The 15,451-nt window shown below is 43.5% G+C and overlaps 1 protein-coding gene and 1 pseudogene across 1 annotated transcript; both read right to left on the reverse strand.

Annotated features, from left to right (window-relative positions):
• Positions 1-2,258: 2,258 nt before the first annotated feature.
• Positions 2,259-7,251, reverse strand: Mrpl44 (mitochondrial ribosomal protein L44). Its single transcript, XM_006972115.3, has 4 exons — positions 7,031-7,251; positions 5,353-5,821; positions 4,319-4,497; positions 2,259-2,733 (listed from the first exon to the last, which is right to left on the reverse strand). Exons 1-4 carry the CDS (start codon positions 7,207-7,209, stop codon positions 2,547-2,549), a joined length of 1,014 nt encoding a protein of 337 aa, XP_006972177.1. The 5' UTR covers positions 7,210-7,251; the 3' UTR covers positions 2,259-2,546.
• Positions 7,252-12,369: 5,118 nt separating this feature from the next.
• Positions 12,370-14,555, reverse strand: LOC102916887 (ADP-ribosylation factor-like protein 5A pseudogene; annotated as a pseudogene).
• Positions 14,556-15,451: the final 896 nt, after the last annotated feature.

Consider the following 15,451-nt stretch of genomic DNA (forward strand, 5'->3'; position numbering starts at 1 on the left):
TTGATCTTCCTCCCCTTCCTATGGCACTGGAAAGTTCACTAGTACTTCCCTCCTCTTTACCTATGTTTTTCACACACAAAATTCTTATCTCTGGAGATACAGGAGGTAGGCTTGGAAGCTGGTGATGAGGCAATGGTCCTGCTGAGATCATGCTGCATCCTGCTGTAAATTACCCCACACTGGGTGAAAGTTCCAAAGACTGCTTGGTCCTGATAGACTCCATTCTCCATTAGTTTGAAAGATGTATTGACTTAACTTTGTGTATAAGCATGCATATATGTGCACAACATGCACGCAGTGCTCATGGAGGCCAGAAGAGGGCATCAGTCACCTCAAGTTACAGAAAGTTGTGCCAGCACATGTGTGCTGGGAACCCAACACCTACAATAGTAGTAAGTGCTCTAAACTGCAGGTCCTGAGAGACAATTTTACAACCAGCTCTTGACTCCATTTTGAGGACGAAGGATGACTGTGTACCTGTGCAAACACATGAATGGCAGCATCTGTCTGGCACCACCATGGTGATAAATGGCTCATTCCTGCAAACAGGAGATTAACCAGTGTATAATTTATTGGGGGAGAATTAACAATAGGGACACATTGGCACATTAAAATCCTATCAGGGGCGGGGTGGTAGTGGTGCACGCCTTTAATCCCAGCACTCGTGAGGCAGAGCCAGGTAGATCTCTGTGAGTTCGAGGCCAGCCTGGGCTACAAAGTGAGTTCCAGGACAGGCTCCAAAGTTACACAGAGAAACCCTGTCTCGGAAAACAAACAAACAAACAAACAAACAAACAAACAAAATCCTATCAGGAAGAATTTACTGGACACACTTGAGACAAGCAAGCCAACCTGATTCTACTTGGGTAGACTATGAACAACTCCCTCTCCTCATAAAGCACTTGGCAGTCTACCTCCTTTATCTACATGTACTATGTACACACACCCCTCTCCATACAATACACCCAAATACGCCCTTTAGGAACCCCCCTCCTCCTTCTCTTAGACCCCATAAGGGAAAGACCCAAACAATAATCATGGCTACTGAGAATCTTCCCTCTTGTGGCCTGCTGCTCCCTGCAGGATATTTTGAGCTTTTCTATTGCTTTAAATAAAATTTCCTTGCAACTCTGCAATCAGTGTGGGTTTTTACTTCATTACTGAATGAACACCAAGAACCTGGAGACAGCCAGCCCAGCAACAACCTGAACTACCGTTAGCACACTAGACCAAGGAAAAAGGCCAGCCAGCAGGATTTACAACCTTTGGTAGGGGCAGCCAGCCCATGATGCCTAGGCCAGGAGCGCCCTGGGTGAACACAACCCCTGGTCTCTTCTGTTACTTTTCTGGGGCTCAAATTGGCCAAAATCAACTTCAAGCCCAAAAGAATTCACCTGGATGCGAATAGGCAGAGGACACTTAATGCTGCATGGCTCCCACTGACCTGGCATCTGACAACCAAATGTAGGCATCAAGGACCAATAGACAGAGACTCCCAACTTTCCCTCGGGCTTTAACTCAGCTTAGTAGCTGTCGCGGTAACGCCCGCATTACCGATACCCGTTTACCATGTCTGAGCGAAGGGCTGCGGATTAATCCCAGTAATCAGCATACCGACGTCACCGCTCCTGGCGAACTTACCGACGTCACCGCTCTGTGTGTTGAGTTCTGAATCCTCTTCGACCCCTCACCTGGTGTCCGAAGTTTCCTTCCCGGGTTTCAGCACCAGTTGCGGCGCGCTCCTCGGCCAGCGAGGAAGAACGACCACCATGCGAGGATTCTTCTCAGATCACACTTTATTGGAGCGCCTCTTGGTTAAGGGAGAGCGGGAGGTGAGGGGCGGCCCCGAGGACTAAACTGCAGCTGCTTATATAGGGAATCAGGCAAACGTGCCGTACTGTGATTGGGTCCCGCCAGAATGCTAGCACGGGGAGCCACGGGATAGGCTGAGGACATAAGGCCAATTACCATACTCGTGCACCATAGCCAAATATGGAGTTGTTTACAGCTAGGCTGCCAGGAAGCCAGCGCCATCTTTGAATGGCGGCTCCCTACAAGTAGCTGAGATGATGTGGCCTCCTCCACTGCCATCTGCACTTGTTCAGCAGCCCTGCTCTCCCTGCAGTTAGACCTGGTCCTGCCCCTTCGCTCTACAGTGGGACCCAATCCTGTAGCTTTGCTCTCAAACGTGCGACACTCACAGCCACCGCTGTTTCTTCCGATCTCTTTCTTGCATCAGTATGAAATGGAAATGTATCTCAAAGAATAACTTTTTATTCATATTACAACAAACTTCACACATGACATATCTGAGTAGATTTCAAAGCTGGAGGGGAATAAAATACACCTAGCTGTACAAATTATACACATAGTAATAAACCAATATATAAAACAAACAGAAAAATGAAACAAATACAATCACCTGATAAACACTTGTTTAATTTCAGGAATACAGTAAAAATAAGGAGACAAGACGTGTCCCTCCCTGTATCTGAGCTGCTCATCCTGGAGCATCTGTCTCACTGCCTACTCTAGATGTGGTGGTGTCACCGGCTTGCCGCCGAGCTGGCAATGTTGCTTTTCTCTGCTTTCGAGCTCTCTCGGGGCTGGGAATAGTCCCAGGGCCGTCTGTTCTCTGTGAATCCGTAGAGCTTCCTCAGGGCTACTCGAGCGGCCTCCTCCTCTGCCACGAGGACCGTTTCCCCGGGGCCTTCTGCAATCAGCTTTTTATCACTGGAAAGAAAGCAGACAGTGAGCCTGACTGACAGGAGAGCCGAGCACGTGGGGCAGTCATGCCTTGTCTTCCGTTCCATGTAAGTATAATAGCCCAGGAGGCCCATAGTTTCCAAGTCAGAGCACAACGAAGCAAGAGGATCAGGAGTTCGAAGATTAGAGCTGGCTGTGGTGGTGCACTCCTTGGGTACCTGAGTCTGAACCAGCTGGGTCTACATGGCAAGTTCCTTAGATTAGAAAATCTTCAAAGGTTAGGAAAACGTTTGCAGAAATTTTAATCTAGTTATCTTAGATACTCAATGTTCACACCTAGCACTCTAGTTAATCTCTTTCTCTCTCTTTCTCTCCCTCCCTCCTCCCCCTCTCCCTCCCTCTCCCCCACTCTCTGCTAGGCACACTTCTATCACTGAGCTACACCTCCACCCTACTTTAATCTTAAAACCTGAAATCAATTTAAGGCAGGTACATTTCTAACAAAACTAATAGGTTCTAAATGAGTTGAAACTTTGATAGACAGCAAAGCTCCTTTCTTCTAATCTGAGGTTAGTTGAAGCTGCTACCAAGAACAGATTAAGTTAAAAAGCTCCAACAGATAGTGTGGGAGACTGTGGGAGTCCGGCTCCCACCTTTCCCACCTTTTCCAGGGTTCTTAGGAGGAGGAAAGAGGGCTTAAAAAATATCAGATAGAATGATAGGCTTAGCTGAGAAGACAGACAGACAAACACAAGACAGCTTCAGGAGGGCTTGGATCAATACCCAATGGGCTCTCCTGCCTCTTCAAAAGGGCTTTTTACAATATGCCAAGGGGCAGGGCAAAAGCCCTCCCCCTTGCTAGATCAAAGCACACCGCACAGCCAAGTATAGACCCTTCCAAACACATGGTAACCATGCCCGTGACCAAATCATCTCCTCATGCAGCCCTGCTGGGTAAAGCAAGCTCAGATTCTCAGACCCTGAGTAATCTGGGCCTCCACAAGATAGAAATCAAACTTTTATTTTTTATATAGAAAATATGAGCTTAGCTTATACCCCACAAAATTCTACAGCAAACAGCTGGCCAAGAGTGACTTAGCAGGAGCTGGAGGGAAGGCTCAGTGGTTCAGAGCACTGGCTGCTCTTGCAGAGAACCCAGGTTTGGTTCCTAGCACCAACACAGCAGCTAACAACCATCTGTAACTCCTTCTCCTGGTCTCCACATGAATGTGGTACAGACACATATGCAGGCCAATACTCATACACATAAAATCTTTACAAGTTACTATTAGCAAAACACAGATACCTTGACTTTCTCTAATAGGAAAAAGGAAAAAAAAATACCAGATAATCAGAGATGACCCCACCTTCACCCTCCAGGTCTCACTGTGTATCTCTGGCTGGCCTGGATGTAGACCAGTCTGGCCTGGAACTCACGGAGATCTGCTTGCCTCTACCTCCTGAATGCTAGGTTAGGATTAAAAGCATGCACCACCACGCCCAGTTCAGAGACACAATTTTAATGCTGCTGGTAGACGAACATTGAAAAACTGGAAGTCTATCTTTAGGGCTTCCGGTCAAAGTTATGAAGTGAAGAAGAATTTTTACTCACCAGTACAAGCCAACAAAATACAGAGGCAAGGCAGTTGTGCTTCCTGACTCCCGGGTGAGCCTGGACTCGGGAGCTGGAATGTTTCTCTTCTTCAGTTCCTCCACCAGCAGTCCCATGGGGTTTACGACGGTCCACATCTCAAAGAGCTCTTTCCCCGTCATTTGCGTAATTAAAAAGTCCTGTGCAGAAAATGACCGTTCATACATTTAAATTAGAACAAAGAATAGGACCACCAGATTCAGATCCATTTTCACCACAGAAACTGATGGGAATGAGTGGCAAATGTACATGTTAAGTGGTTAGCCTGAAATGCTCCAAAATTGAGAACGTTTGTATCAAAGTGTCGCTTACAAAAGTTCAGATTACAGAGCATTTTCAGTTTTTGGCTTTGGAATTCTGGTTTGGGCTTCTCCGCCATGGGCTCACACATACAAGACAAGAAAACTCTACCAGAGTTATACCATAGGTTGTTGTTTGTAGTTTTAATAAAAAAAATCATAGTTGAATTTAAAAAAAATTCAATTTCAAAGCCAAAGAAAACAATGCCAAGCAATATAATCTACCAAAATTATACAGAGGCAGACTCCTACTTTACAATTCAAGAATCAAATTATCAAAATTCATAGAAGACAAGCATGTGTCTACACGTGGCTACCTACCTCCTGACTAAGGACACACTCACGTGGCCACACCTTCCCACCATGGCAGATTGCATTCCTTCTTAGACTCTAAGCTAAAATAAACCCTTTCCCTTAAAACAAACAAACAAACAAAAAACCTAAAAGCTGAAAACGACTTAAATCCTTCAGAACTCACAACTCAGCATTTAATATCTGTTCTCCATTGTATCCAAAAAAGATGAAATTGAAGTAACTTCAACAAAACTACCATAAAAACAGTTTGGGTCTTTGTCAGTTTTGGGGGTAGAAACAGTCAGTTCTATAACAATATGCCAAAGGACTGGATGAGAATAAGAATGGTTTCCTTCTGTCCACGTCGAGAGTGTTTGAAGAGGTGCCCTTGGTGATACCCACCCTGATGAAAAGTGCAGTCCTCTCCGGGCCGCTGCTCTGCAGCAGGGCTCCAATCACGGCAAAGAAGGTCCGACGCAATACAGGCAGGGGGACAGGGAATTCCGCGCTGAGGGTCAACTGCTCCACAGCCAGGTTACTAGCCACGTGGCACACCACCGCCTCGCCAGTGAGAAAGCTAACCAGGCCTTCAATGCCTTCGGTGGGCAAGTCTGGGAACTCATCCGCAAGAGACTGTGTTAGGCACGTCTGTGAAAAAGACAGGCCTCGTTCAGCTAGGTCTTCGTTGTTCTTGAGATTCAGAAGAACGGCTTCTTCCTCTATCCCAAGTTTCTGACGTTTCGCCTCTTCACTTTTGATGTAGCAGCTATTGACAAAGGCAGTTTTGAGAAGGTCCAAGGAAAAGGTTTCTTGCAGCCGAGCCCCAAAGGCTTGTATCTCCGCATGGTAATCCCAGTTTGGCTTCTCGGACCTGAGGATGTAGAGACAGTGAGACGGTATGAACATCGTGATTCCATGTACAATTGTAAAGGGACAAAATAAAAGTTTGTTTCTTTTAATATCAGGTCCTAACAGATTAAATACAAAAAAGTAATGTAGATGGACACTGGCAATCCTTTGTTACATTCTAATTTTCCCTGTGGCTTAACTGCCACATTGAAGTGATTGTTCACATCAGATTAGGCTATTGCTCTAGCTTCTAAATCCCTGCTTTCTGCTCTGACGGTGAAATTATGGTCTCCACCTAAGTATGAACAAATTATAACTATACAGGTTCAGGACAGAAACCAAAAATATGTTTAGTTTATATCCTATTAATTTAAATTTCAGAAATGCCCACTTATTACCAGTTACTTAAGCTAGTATCAGTATTATAAGCATGTTAAAACTTCATAAACCATAGGTAAGCCTTGGGGCTTTTGTAGTTCAGTGGTAGAGTGCTTGCCTAGCAGACACAAGGGAATGGTGTGTGCATGGACACCTTAAATACATACACAATTCCAAGAGTTAGAATCGGTGTAAACAGGATCAATATTCTCCTGGAGAGCAAGACTACAGTAGTAATCAAATTTCCTATCAGGAATAAGTTCTAGAAAACAAACTAGAGACAGTTCCCGCTTCTTTGGGTGTGGTAACGATCTAATGGAAGTCAAACACCAGTGCAACTTTAAGAATGAAGTAGATCTGAGTGTTTTTTGTTTTTTTTTTGTCCACAAAGACACAGTAAACAGAAAATGCAAGTGCATCATTTACAAGCATGATGCACTTCTTAAGAATATAGGATTGGTTTTTTTTTTGCCAGACAGAGACAAGATTAACTAGATCAAAAAACTAAACTTTTCCCCTCTTACTCCGGACAGTGGACACGTAGTTCAGTTCTACACAGAAGCGAAATTTTCTGCCCTGGTTCTCAATGCCATGGAGTGATGTTATCCTTCTTAAAGGTGCCCAAAGAATCTCAGGCCCGAGATTGGGCAACTATAAAACTGGGCCATTCTCCAGGCGGTTGCTCTCTCTGGGGCTACTGAGATTCTGCAGGGGGGCAGCCCGGCGGCCTCTGTCGCCCTTTTCCTCTGCCCCAGACCGCGTGCCGCCAGGTCCCCACCCCGCCGCCTGCCTGCAGCTGCAGCCCGGTGCCCTCACCGCCACCTTGGCCATTCAACCCTCCTCGGACGCCTACCGTCGCACGGGCGGCGGCGGGCAGCGCAGCAGGCGCCTCCGCTCCAGCTCCTTGTAGGAGCGGAAGGCTGCACGGAACCCCTTCTTCATTCCCCGAACCTGGGGGAGCAGGATGGGGGCGGCCGGAGCCAGGAGGCAGCGAGGGCCCTGCTGCAGCAGCCGTACCACTGCAGAAGCCATGGCAGGACCCAGGCAAGGGAGAACGGAAGGAAGTCAGCCGGACCGGTGTAGCCAGAACACACTTCCCCGGGAACTGTGCAGCCGAGGGAGGACGGCGAATTAGGGGACACCCACGAGGGCGGGGCGGCGGCGGGCTGCGAATACTGCGCATGCGCAAGTGCTCCTTTTCCCCGCCTAGGATGTGAGTTTGGGTGCAGAAATGAGTGGGTAAAGTCTCTGGACCCTGACAGTCTCTCTTTTGTTTATTTCTCATTGAAGTAAAACAAAAAGTTGTTTCACTTTCAGTTTAATGGAAGCAGTTAAATCCCCAGGAGGAAAACATGTCTTGTTTACATTCAGCCGTTAAGCTGCAGAACATCAATCCTGTCACTGCTGAGCACAAGTTCGAGGTTTCGTCTGACCCTTCCCCAAAAAAGTCCCGCTCTCAAAGGCCTTGCGTTCAGAAATGTGCTTAATTTAACTAAGATTAAAGTTTGTATTTTATTTTCTTTTTATTATTTTTTATTCACCTATTTTACATCCCAGCCGCATTCCCCCCGCCCCCCCCCCCATCCTCCTCTCTCAATCCCTCTCCCGCATTTTCACTCTCTCCCACCATCCAGAAAAAGGCAGGTCTACTATGAGTATCAATAAAACATGGCATATCAAGTTGCAGTAAGACTAGCACCTTCCCATGTACTAAGGCTGGGCAAGGAGACCCAAAATGAAAAGTAGGGTCCGAAAAGCCAGAAAAAGAGTCGGAGACAGCTCCTGATCCTGCTGTTAGGAGTTCCATAGGAAGACCAAGCTGCACAACTGTCCCATATATACAGAATGCCTAGGTCAGTCTCGTGGCTGTCTGTTCAGTCTCTGTGAGCCCCTATGAGCCCAGGGTAGTTGATGGTGTGAGCCTTCCGATGCTGTCCTTGACCCTTCTGGCTCCTACACTCCTTTCTGCTCCTCAGCAGGGTTCCCAAACTCGTCCAGATGTTTGGCTGTGGGTCTCCTCATCTGTCTTCATCAGTTGCTGGGTGACACCTCTCTGAGAACAATTGGGCCAGGCACCAATCTGGTCACGGAGGACAGCCAGTTCAGGATAAAGTTTATATTTTAAAACTACTTTTTTTTTTAACCATGGGGAAAAGACATGGGGTGGTGTCAAAATATTAACAGTGAAAATAATTAGTTAAAAAAAAAATCTTTACTAATGTCTTCAGCTTTCCTAACAAAATATAAATGGAAGCTCTGAAGTCACAAAGGGAAGTGCGTCTGCTTTTTGTTTTGCGCTGAACATCATGACCTTTAGAGGAACCTTTCTACAGTTGTATATAAAGGAAGCCGTGCTCCTGAAGTCACCCGAATTAGGCTCCTGTGTCTTTCTCAAACAGCTTGTTCTGGTTACTAAATTATTTTTCAATTTATTTCCACAGCAGGTTTCTGCCTCCCTCTGTGTAGCTGGAGTTTTCCTGCCTTGCCCACAGTCAGGACAAATCTTTGTCACCCGCCAGTCCCACAGCCGCTCAGACCCAACCAAGTAAACACAGAGACTTATATTGCATACAAACTGTATGGCCGTGGCAGGCTTCTTGCTAACTGTTCTTATAGCTTAAATTAATCCATTTCCATAAATCTATACCTTGCCACGTGGCTGGTGGCTTACCGGCATCTTCACATGCTGCTGGTCATGGCGGCAGCTGGCAGTGTCTCTCTGCCTCAGCCTTCTGCTTCCCACAATTCTCCTCTCTCCTTGTCCCACCTACTTCCTGACTGACCACTGGCCAATCAGTGTTTTATTTATTGACCAATCAGAGCAATTTGACATACAGACCGTCCCACAGCACCTCTGTCTGGTTATTGTAACTGACCTCTAACCAAGACATATCTCTCTTTCTGCCCAGACATCCATTTCACCTCCCTTGATATACAGACCAAGACATGTTACCACCTAGTTAGACAGTCTTCAACACTAGGACTGTACAGCACAGTTTGAGATTCTTAGCTTAACTCTTCAAGATGGAGAATCTGAATGGCTTATTTAAACCTCTAAAAGGGCTTTCAATTGACATGTAGTTAAAGCAAATTCTCTAAAACAAGTCAAAACAGTATTAAAAACATTGAAAATTTGTAGATCATCAGATGAGTGGATTCAACCAAATTACATGGAATTGCCATGTCTGCAATATTTCATTTATATATTTATTTCATCATTTATTTCTGCAATGTTTCATTTATTATTGGGAGAAATAACCTAAAGCTTGTTGATGTAACTGATGAACTAGCCTGCCTCCATTTTGGGCTTGAAAACCATCTTATAGTAAATACACACTAGGTTCATTCCTGTTTATGATCAAATGTCTGTTTCTCAAGGATTGGGCTGTGCTCCACCTGTAACCTTAACTACAAATGGTTCTACTGCCTGTTCCAGGAAACAGCAACCATGCCTTTGTTTCAAGAAGGTTATTATAACCACCTTGTCATGACCACCTTGCAACCCTGTCTTTCTTTTAGGAAGTTGTTATAACCAACTTGTTAGGTTTATGTTCTGCTTCTGTAGTAACTGCTTTCTGTCTATTTGCCTGCCAAATCCCCACTTTGGAGACCCCTTACTCCTGGATTATAAAAGACCTTATCTTCCCCGTGTCCAATGCTGATCTCTTGAACCCCACCCACCTCTAGGGAGAGACAGCCCATGTTCACAAATAAAAAAAAAGCTTGCTTTAATTAATTCAGCAATGATTTGGGTTAGTGGTCTTTCTCCTCACATCTGTGGGATTAGCAGTAACCTCAAGCTTAATAAAGTAATGTGACTCTATGTGCAGAGGCTCTTGGCAACAACAAGAACATACTTTTTTTAAAGGGAAACATACACTTTATAAATGTGATGACAAAATCAGATATATTCAAATGATTTCTTATGGTCACTTTTACCAAGACATCAAGAGATGTTAAACAACTTTCAAAATTAGTATCAAAACAGGACACTGAAATCTATCCACATGTGCAGAGGTATAAATCTTTGTTCTTCTCAAAGCTGAGCACAGTGAGTTTAAATGAGATGTTTGTTTACACCCAGAAGTCGTATATTAACATCTGAAACCACAGAGCTTGCTGAGTTCTGCCCCATGACATGTAAACTGCCAGCATGACGTCAAGGGGTACTCTGTCATATTTAGGTCTAATACTGTTTGACAGTTTTGACATTTTCATATATTAAATCTGTTTTTGCTCAGTCACAATTTTGTTTTTATGTACAAGTACACCAGCATCATATTATTTTTTGATGCTTAGCTTAAAAGGGTTAAAAAAACAAAAATCTCATATTTTGTAAAAGTGGTGAAGTTTCATGCTTTTTTATGACATGTCAATAACTGACTATACTACACCAACTTTAACAATGGACCAAATGCTTTAGACATCCAATTAAGAATGAATTTTAGCCAATACCTTGGCAACACCAGGATGTGCTGGTATGTGTTGAACTGATGTAACTGTGATCCACAAAACTATGCATATGATTAGTCAAATTAAAAAATTAAAAGCTAAAAAGCTGTAGGTCTGGGTGAGGGAGGGGTGGGCGGGGCTGCATTAGAGGCTGTCTTCAACAAAACTACAAAGTAGATTTGAGTCTTTAAGGGGATTTCCTAGTATCCAAGAGGAAAATTCTCATCGTGATTTGAAAAAGTATGAGAATGTATGACAAGAACATAGCACTACAAAGCCCAGTGATTGAGGGCTGATTTTCTCAGAGCAGGTGGGCAAACATTAAATGTTGAGAGTGCACTGGGAGATCACAACCACAAAGCATCCCCGTTAACAATCATCTGTATGTACCCAATGGGTTTAGACATTAAATGTCTTACATTTTACTGAAAGATTTTTCCAAGTTTCATCAATGCTTGTAATGTGGACTTCTATTTCTTACCAAAATCTCTAGGAAGTTTAAAAGCCGATACTAAAACTAGTTAAATCTTTTTTTTTAATATTCAAAATCTTGACAGTTTTGACTAACCTTCAAATTTCCAGGGCACAAAAGGCATATAGAGTCACCAAGAATATGTTAAAACACATGATAATTTTGTTTATAGTTATGAGAGAAATACCTTCAGCTTTTAGATAAATTTTAAAAATAGCAATATAAAAGATGTTTTGGGTCAAATTACTTCTAGTACAAATAATGTAACATATCAAATTTTCAATCAAATTCTTGAAAGCATTCAGAGTATCTGGATTTCCTAACTTTTTTTTTCCGAGATAGGGTTTCTCTATGTAACAGTCCTAGCTGTCCTGGAACTCAGTCTGTAGACCAGGCTGGCCTCGAACTCAGAGATTCACCTACCTCTGCCTCCCAAGTGATAGGATTAAAGGTGTGTGCCACACTACCCAGCAGATTTCCTAACTATTAAACAAGGCATTTTCATGAAGTGGAAAAACATGTCAGAAAAACCTATAAAAAAATAAATCTGCAAATTGAGAAATTACCAATATTCATTGAAAACTATGCCTTATGTTTACTTTCAAATTCATTTTAGCTCTCTGTCATATAATTTAATACCTAAAAAGCCTGCAGCTAAATTAATTACTACTATTTATAGAATGTTACCTCTTTGGGTAGATACATTTCACACCATGATTTTCGATTTTAAGAATTACCTGGTAGTTTTAATCACAATTTATGACTGATTGATTAGTAGCTGAATGGGCATAAGGGTAAATGGAAGGGAAAGTCTGATAATTGCTCACTCTGTAATTCTGCCCAATCATACCTGGCCAGGAGTCCAGTAGACAACTCTATGCACTTGCATTATAGTCTCACATCTCTATTACCCAGCAAGAAAAATTGGTATGCAATGTCGAGCTTTTTCCTGTTTGTTTTTAAGGAGCAGCTCAACAATTCCGGGTCAGGGTTGGCTTGTTAGGACAAAACAGAGAACAGAAGAGGAAACTACAAGAATGGCACTTAACACCCGTGTTGGTACTGAAAGACATTAGGGTAATAACTAAGGTTAGTGTGTATGCTGTTTGCTTTTCTTTAGAACACACATCAAAGCCATTAACCTGAACCTGAGGTATATGCACAACACATATGCAACTTTAAGCAAAAACACTTTCCATAATATTACATTTTTAAAAACTGGGAACAGTGTCCGTGTTGGTTTGTAGTTGATGCAATGTAATGAGAAGGGAACATTCAGCTTGGGGTGGGGTGGGGTGGGCAAGTCACGCTGACAATAAAGCTCTACAGTCTTCCTCTCCCTTCTTACTCACCATAGCTATACCATATCCGGAGAGGATTCACCATGAGACAATATCAGTCACAGCTTTGACGCACTTCCGAAGGAATGAGAGAGCAAACTGGGCGGTGACGTTCATCCTTGTTTTCAAATAAGTGGTCTTCATTTTCCTTCTTATAGAAAAACTCTTAAATTGTTAGACCCCAAAGTTTAGGGTCTCAAGTGGGCGCCCCAAGAACCCAGACTCTGGTCCAGTGGATGCAACAGCACGAGGTGTTTATTGAAGAAGCCACTGTACAGTTGGGCTAACTCAGCTCCAAAGAGCAAGAGTCGCATCGTCCTGTAGTCACATAGGTACTTTTAAAGGAAAAACCCACAAAAGCCATAAGATTACAATTCCCATACAATTTCGTTTCACAAGATCATGGTCTGATCACAGAGTGGGTATAGTTGCCCCGAATGTACATTCTTCCTGAAACCTCAAGGGGGGTAATCAGGGCGGGAATGGAGCTTACACAAAAGTCACAGTGGTCCTTCCTGGAACACTTGTACCTAACCCAGTCACAGTTGAGCACATCTCTTAACAGAACTCTTTTTACATTGTTACATTGTTGCAGGGGTGGTTGAATAATGGCCGAGTCGGGTTGCCCTTGGAACTAGATTTCTTTTTAGTTTCTTATTCTCCTGGGGCTTGGGGGGTGTAAGCCTGAAGGGTTAGGGTCTTTCAAAATCAGTTTATTATAAATATATCTAGATTGTTTCTCTCTCTCTCTCTCTCTCTCTCTCTCTCTCTCTCTCTCTCTCTCTCTCTCTCTCTCTCTCTCAGCTTTCGAGTAATGTCTACCACTTTGTTGATATAGAGTCCATCATGAGAGGTCAGTAGAGATCATCTGATCTTCGACAGTGACATCATCCACTCGAGTCCTTGCCATAACCCCTCTGCAACAAGAGTACAACATGTTTGGATATGCCCCTGGTGGTCTTTTATAGACGTTAGCTTTAAAAACTGGGAGATCTCTGCTACTGTCATGCATTCTTCAACATCTTGTTTACTAGGAAAAATCAGCAATGCAGCTTTTCTTAGGTCCTTGTGGGTTCACATTTTGTAGAGCTCTTCTCTAGTTACAGAAATCCTTTCTCGGTCTGTGCTGTCCATAACTATCACAAACTAAATGTTCGTATAGTAAGTGTTCTAGGAAGAACAAAGGGATTCTGACCGCCAACATCCCACATCAGGCAATGTGTGTTACTAACCACGATCTCTTCCACATTACTTCTTATTGTAGGGGATGTATGTACAACTTCATTCATGGAAAATTAGTAAAGGATGGCAGTTTTCCCTGCATTATCTAGCCCAGCAATGATAACCTTGTGCTCCTGGTGATTGAACAGCCTCCAGATCCAGATGAAGAGAATTCCAATCCTCCGGCTGGGGGCAGAAAGGCACGCCAGGGCCTCTGCTCTGCTTCCAGCGACCCACGGAGAGGACGCAACCCCCTTGGCACTCGCCTGGCCCATGGACATCTCTGCCTCATTGTCTGCTTGAGCCTCGTGAGCCACCGTCCTCTAGGAAATGATTTCCAAATTTAAAAAAAAAAAAAAAAAAAAAGCTGCAAGGTCCCAAGCAGTTTCTCTCACTAATGCCCCACATGGAGCTCAGGAATTAAAGTCTGTACTCAACTTCCTGATGTTCTGTTGATATAATAACTTCAAAACAAGGAAAGGTTTATTTGGTGTGGTGACTATTTTTAGTTGTTAACTTGACTACAGCTGAAATTAACTGAAACCCAAATGGCTGGGCACATCTGTGAGGGATTGTTTTTTCTTAATTAAATTATTTGAAGTGAGAAGGTCCATTTGTCATCCAGATCTTTGAGGTAGGAAAAGCCGCCTTTAATCTGGGTTACACCTTTTGCTGGCAGCCTGGATAAAGGGCATGGGAGAAGGAAGCTTGCTCTCTTTGCCTGTTTGCTGTCACTCTTGCTGGCAAGACCATCCCTTTGATGGCATTAGAGCCTACTTCTTGGGGATTCCAGCATATACTAAGACCAGCTGAGACATCAGCCTCATAGACTGAACAACTATTAGATGCGTGGATCTTATGTTCATAGGCAGCCATTGTTGGATTAGCTGGACCACAGATAGCCTATACGCCATTCTAAAAAGACCCCTTCTCTCTATTTATATAGAGATTCATTCCATAGGTCCTGTTCCTCTAAAGAATCCTGACTAATACATTTGGATTCATATTTTTTGAGATGTCAGTTCATGGTCAGGCACACCCATTTGCTGTTGAGCCCGTGGTAAGACAGTAATACATCATGGCAGGGTGGATAATGGTACAAAGTCTGTTCATCTCATGCCGAGGACATAAGAGAGAGTTAGTTGAAGAAGAAAGGGCTAGGGACCTAGAATCTCCTTCAGTGACTGACAACCTCTCACTAGCCCTCAACTAGTAAAGGTTCTGCTGTCTTCCAGTAATGCAACGGGCAGGGGACCAGACTTTTACCACATGGACTTTGGAGGGCTATTACAAATCTCAATATAGAAAACCTGTTTTTTAAAATTATGTCTCAATGACCATAATAAGACAACAACTACTTGGATCCAGGATCCAGGCCCAAAAACTTGAAGGAAAGAAAAAACTTTTGTTGTGGTTGTTTTCTCTTAAGAACCCCAGTTTCCTCTAATCTGATATAATTCCTAATTTGATCAAAGCTTTACAAGTGTGTTCAACATTCTGTTTCCAATTGGTCAACATTGGGTGGACAGTGGGCAGAGTCATATTTAGGAAGAAGAGAAGATGAAGTCATGAAACTTCACTTTAACTGTTGATGAATACTTTAACCAATGTTTTTATATCAGGGACTTTGCTTATTCAATCCTTTAGTGATGGTGTGGCAGCTGAAACACGGTGCACGGAAAGATGAAAAATGACAGAGGGCGAGGTCTGTAGCAGGCTTGCCTGCACACCAGCAATCTCAACCACTTAAAAGCAGTCCATCTTTCATATTAGCTAAGGAATCATATCC

The sequence above is a fragment of the Peromyscus maniculatus genome, chromosome 13 (genome assembly GCF_049852395.1).
Source record: "Peromyscus maniculatus bairdii isolate BWxNUB_F1_BW_parent chromosome 13, HU_Pman_BW_mat_3.1, whole genome shotgun sequence".
NCBI lineage: Eukaryota > Metazoa > Chordata > Mammalia > Rodentia > Cricetidae > Peromyscus > Peromyscus maniculatus.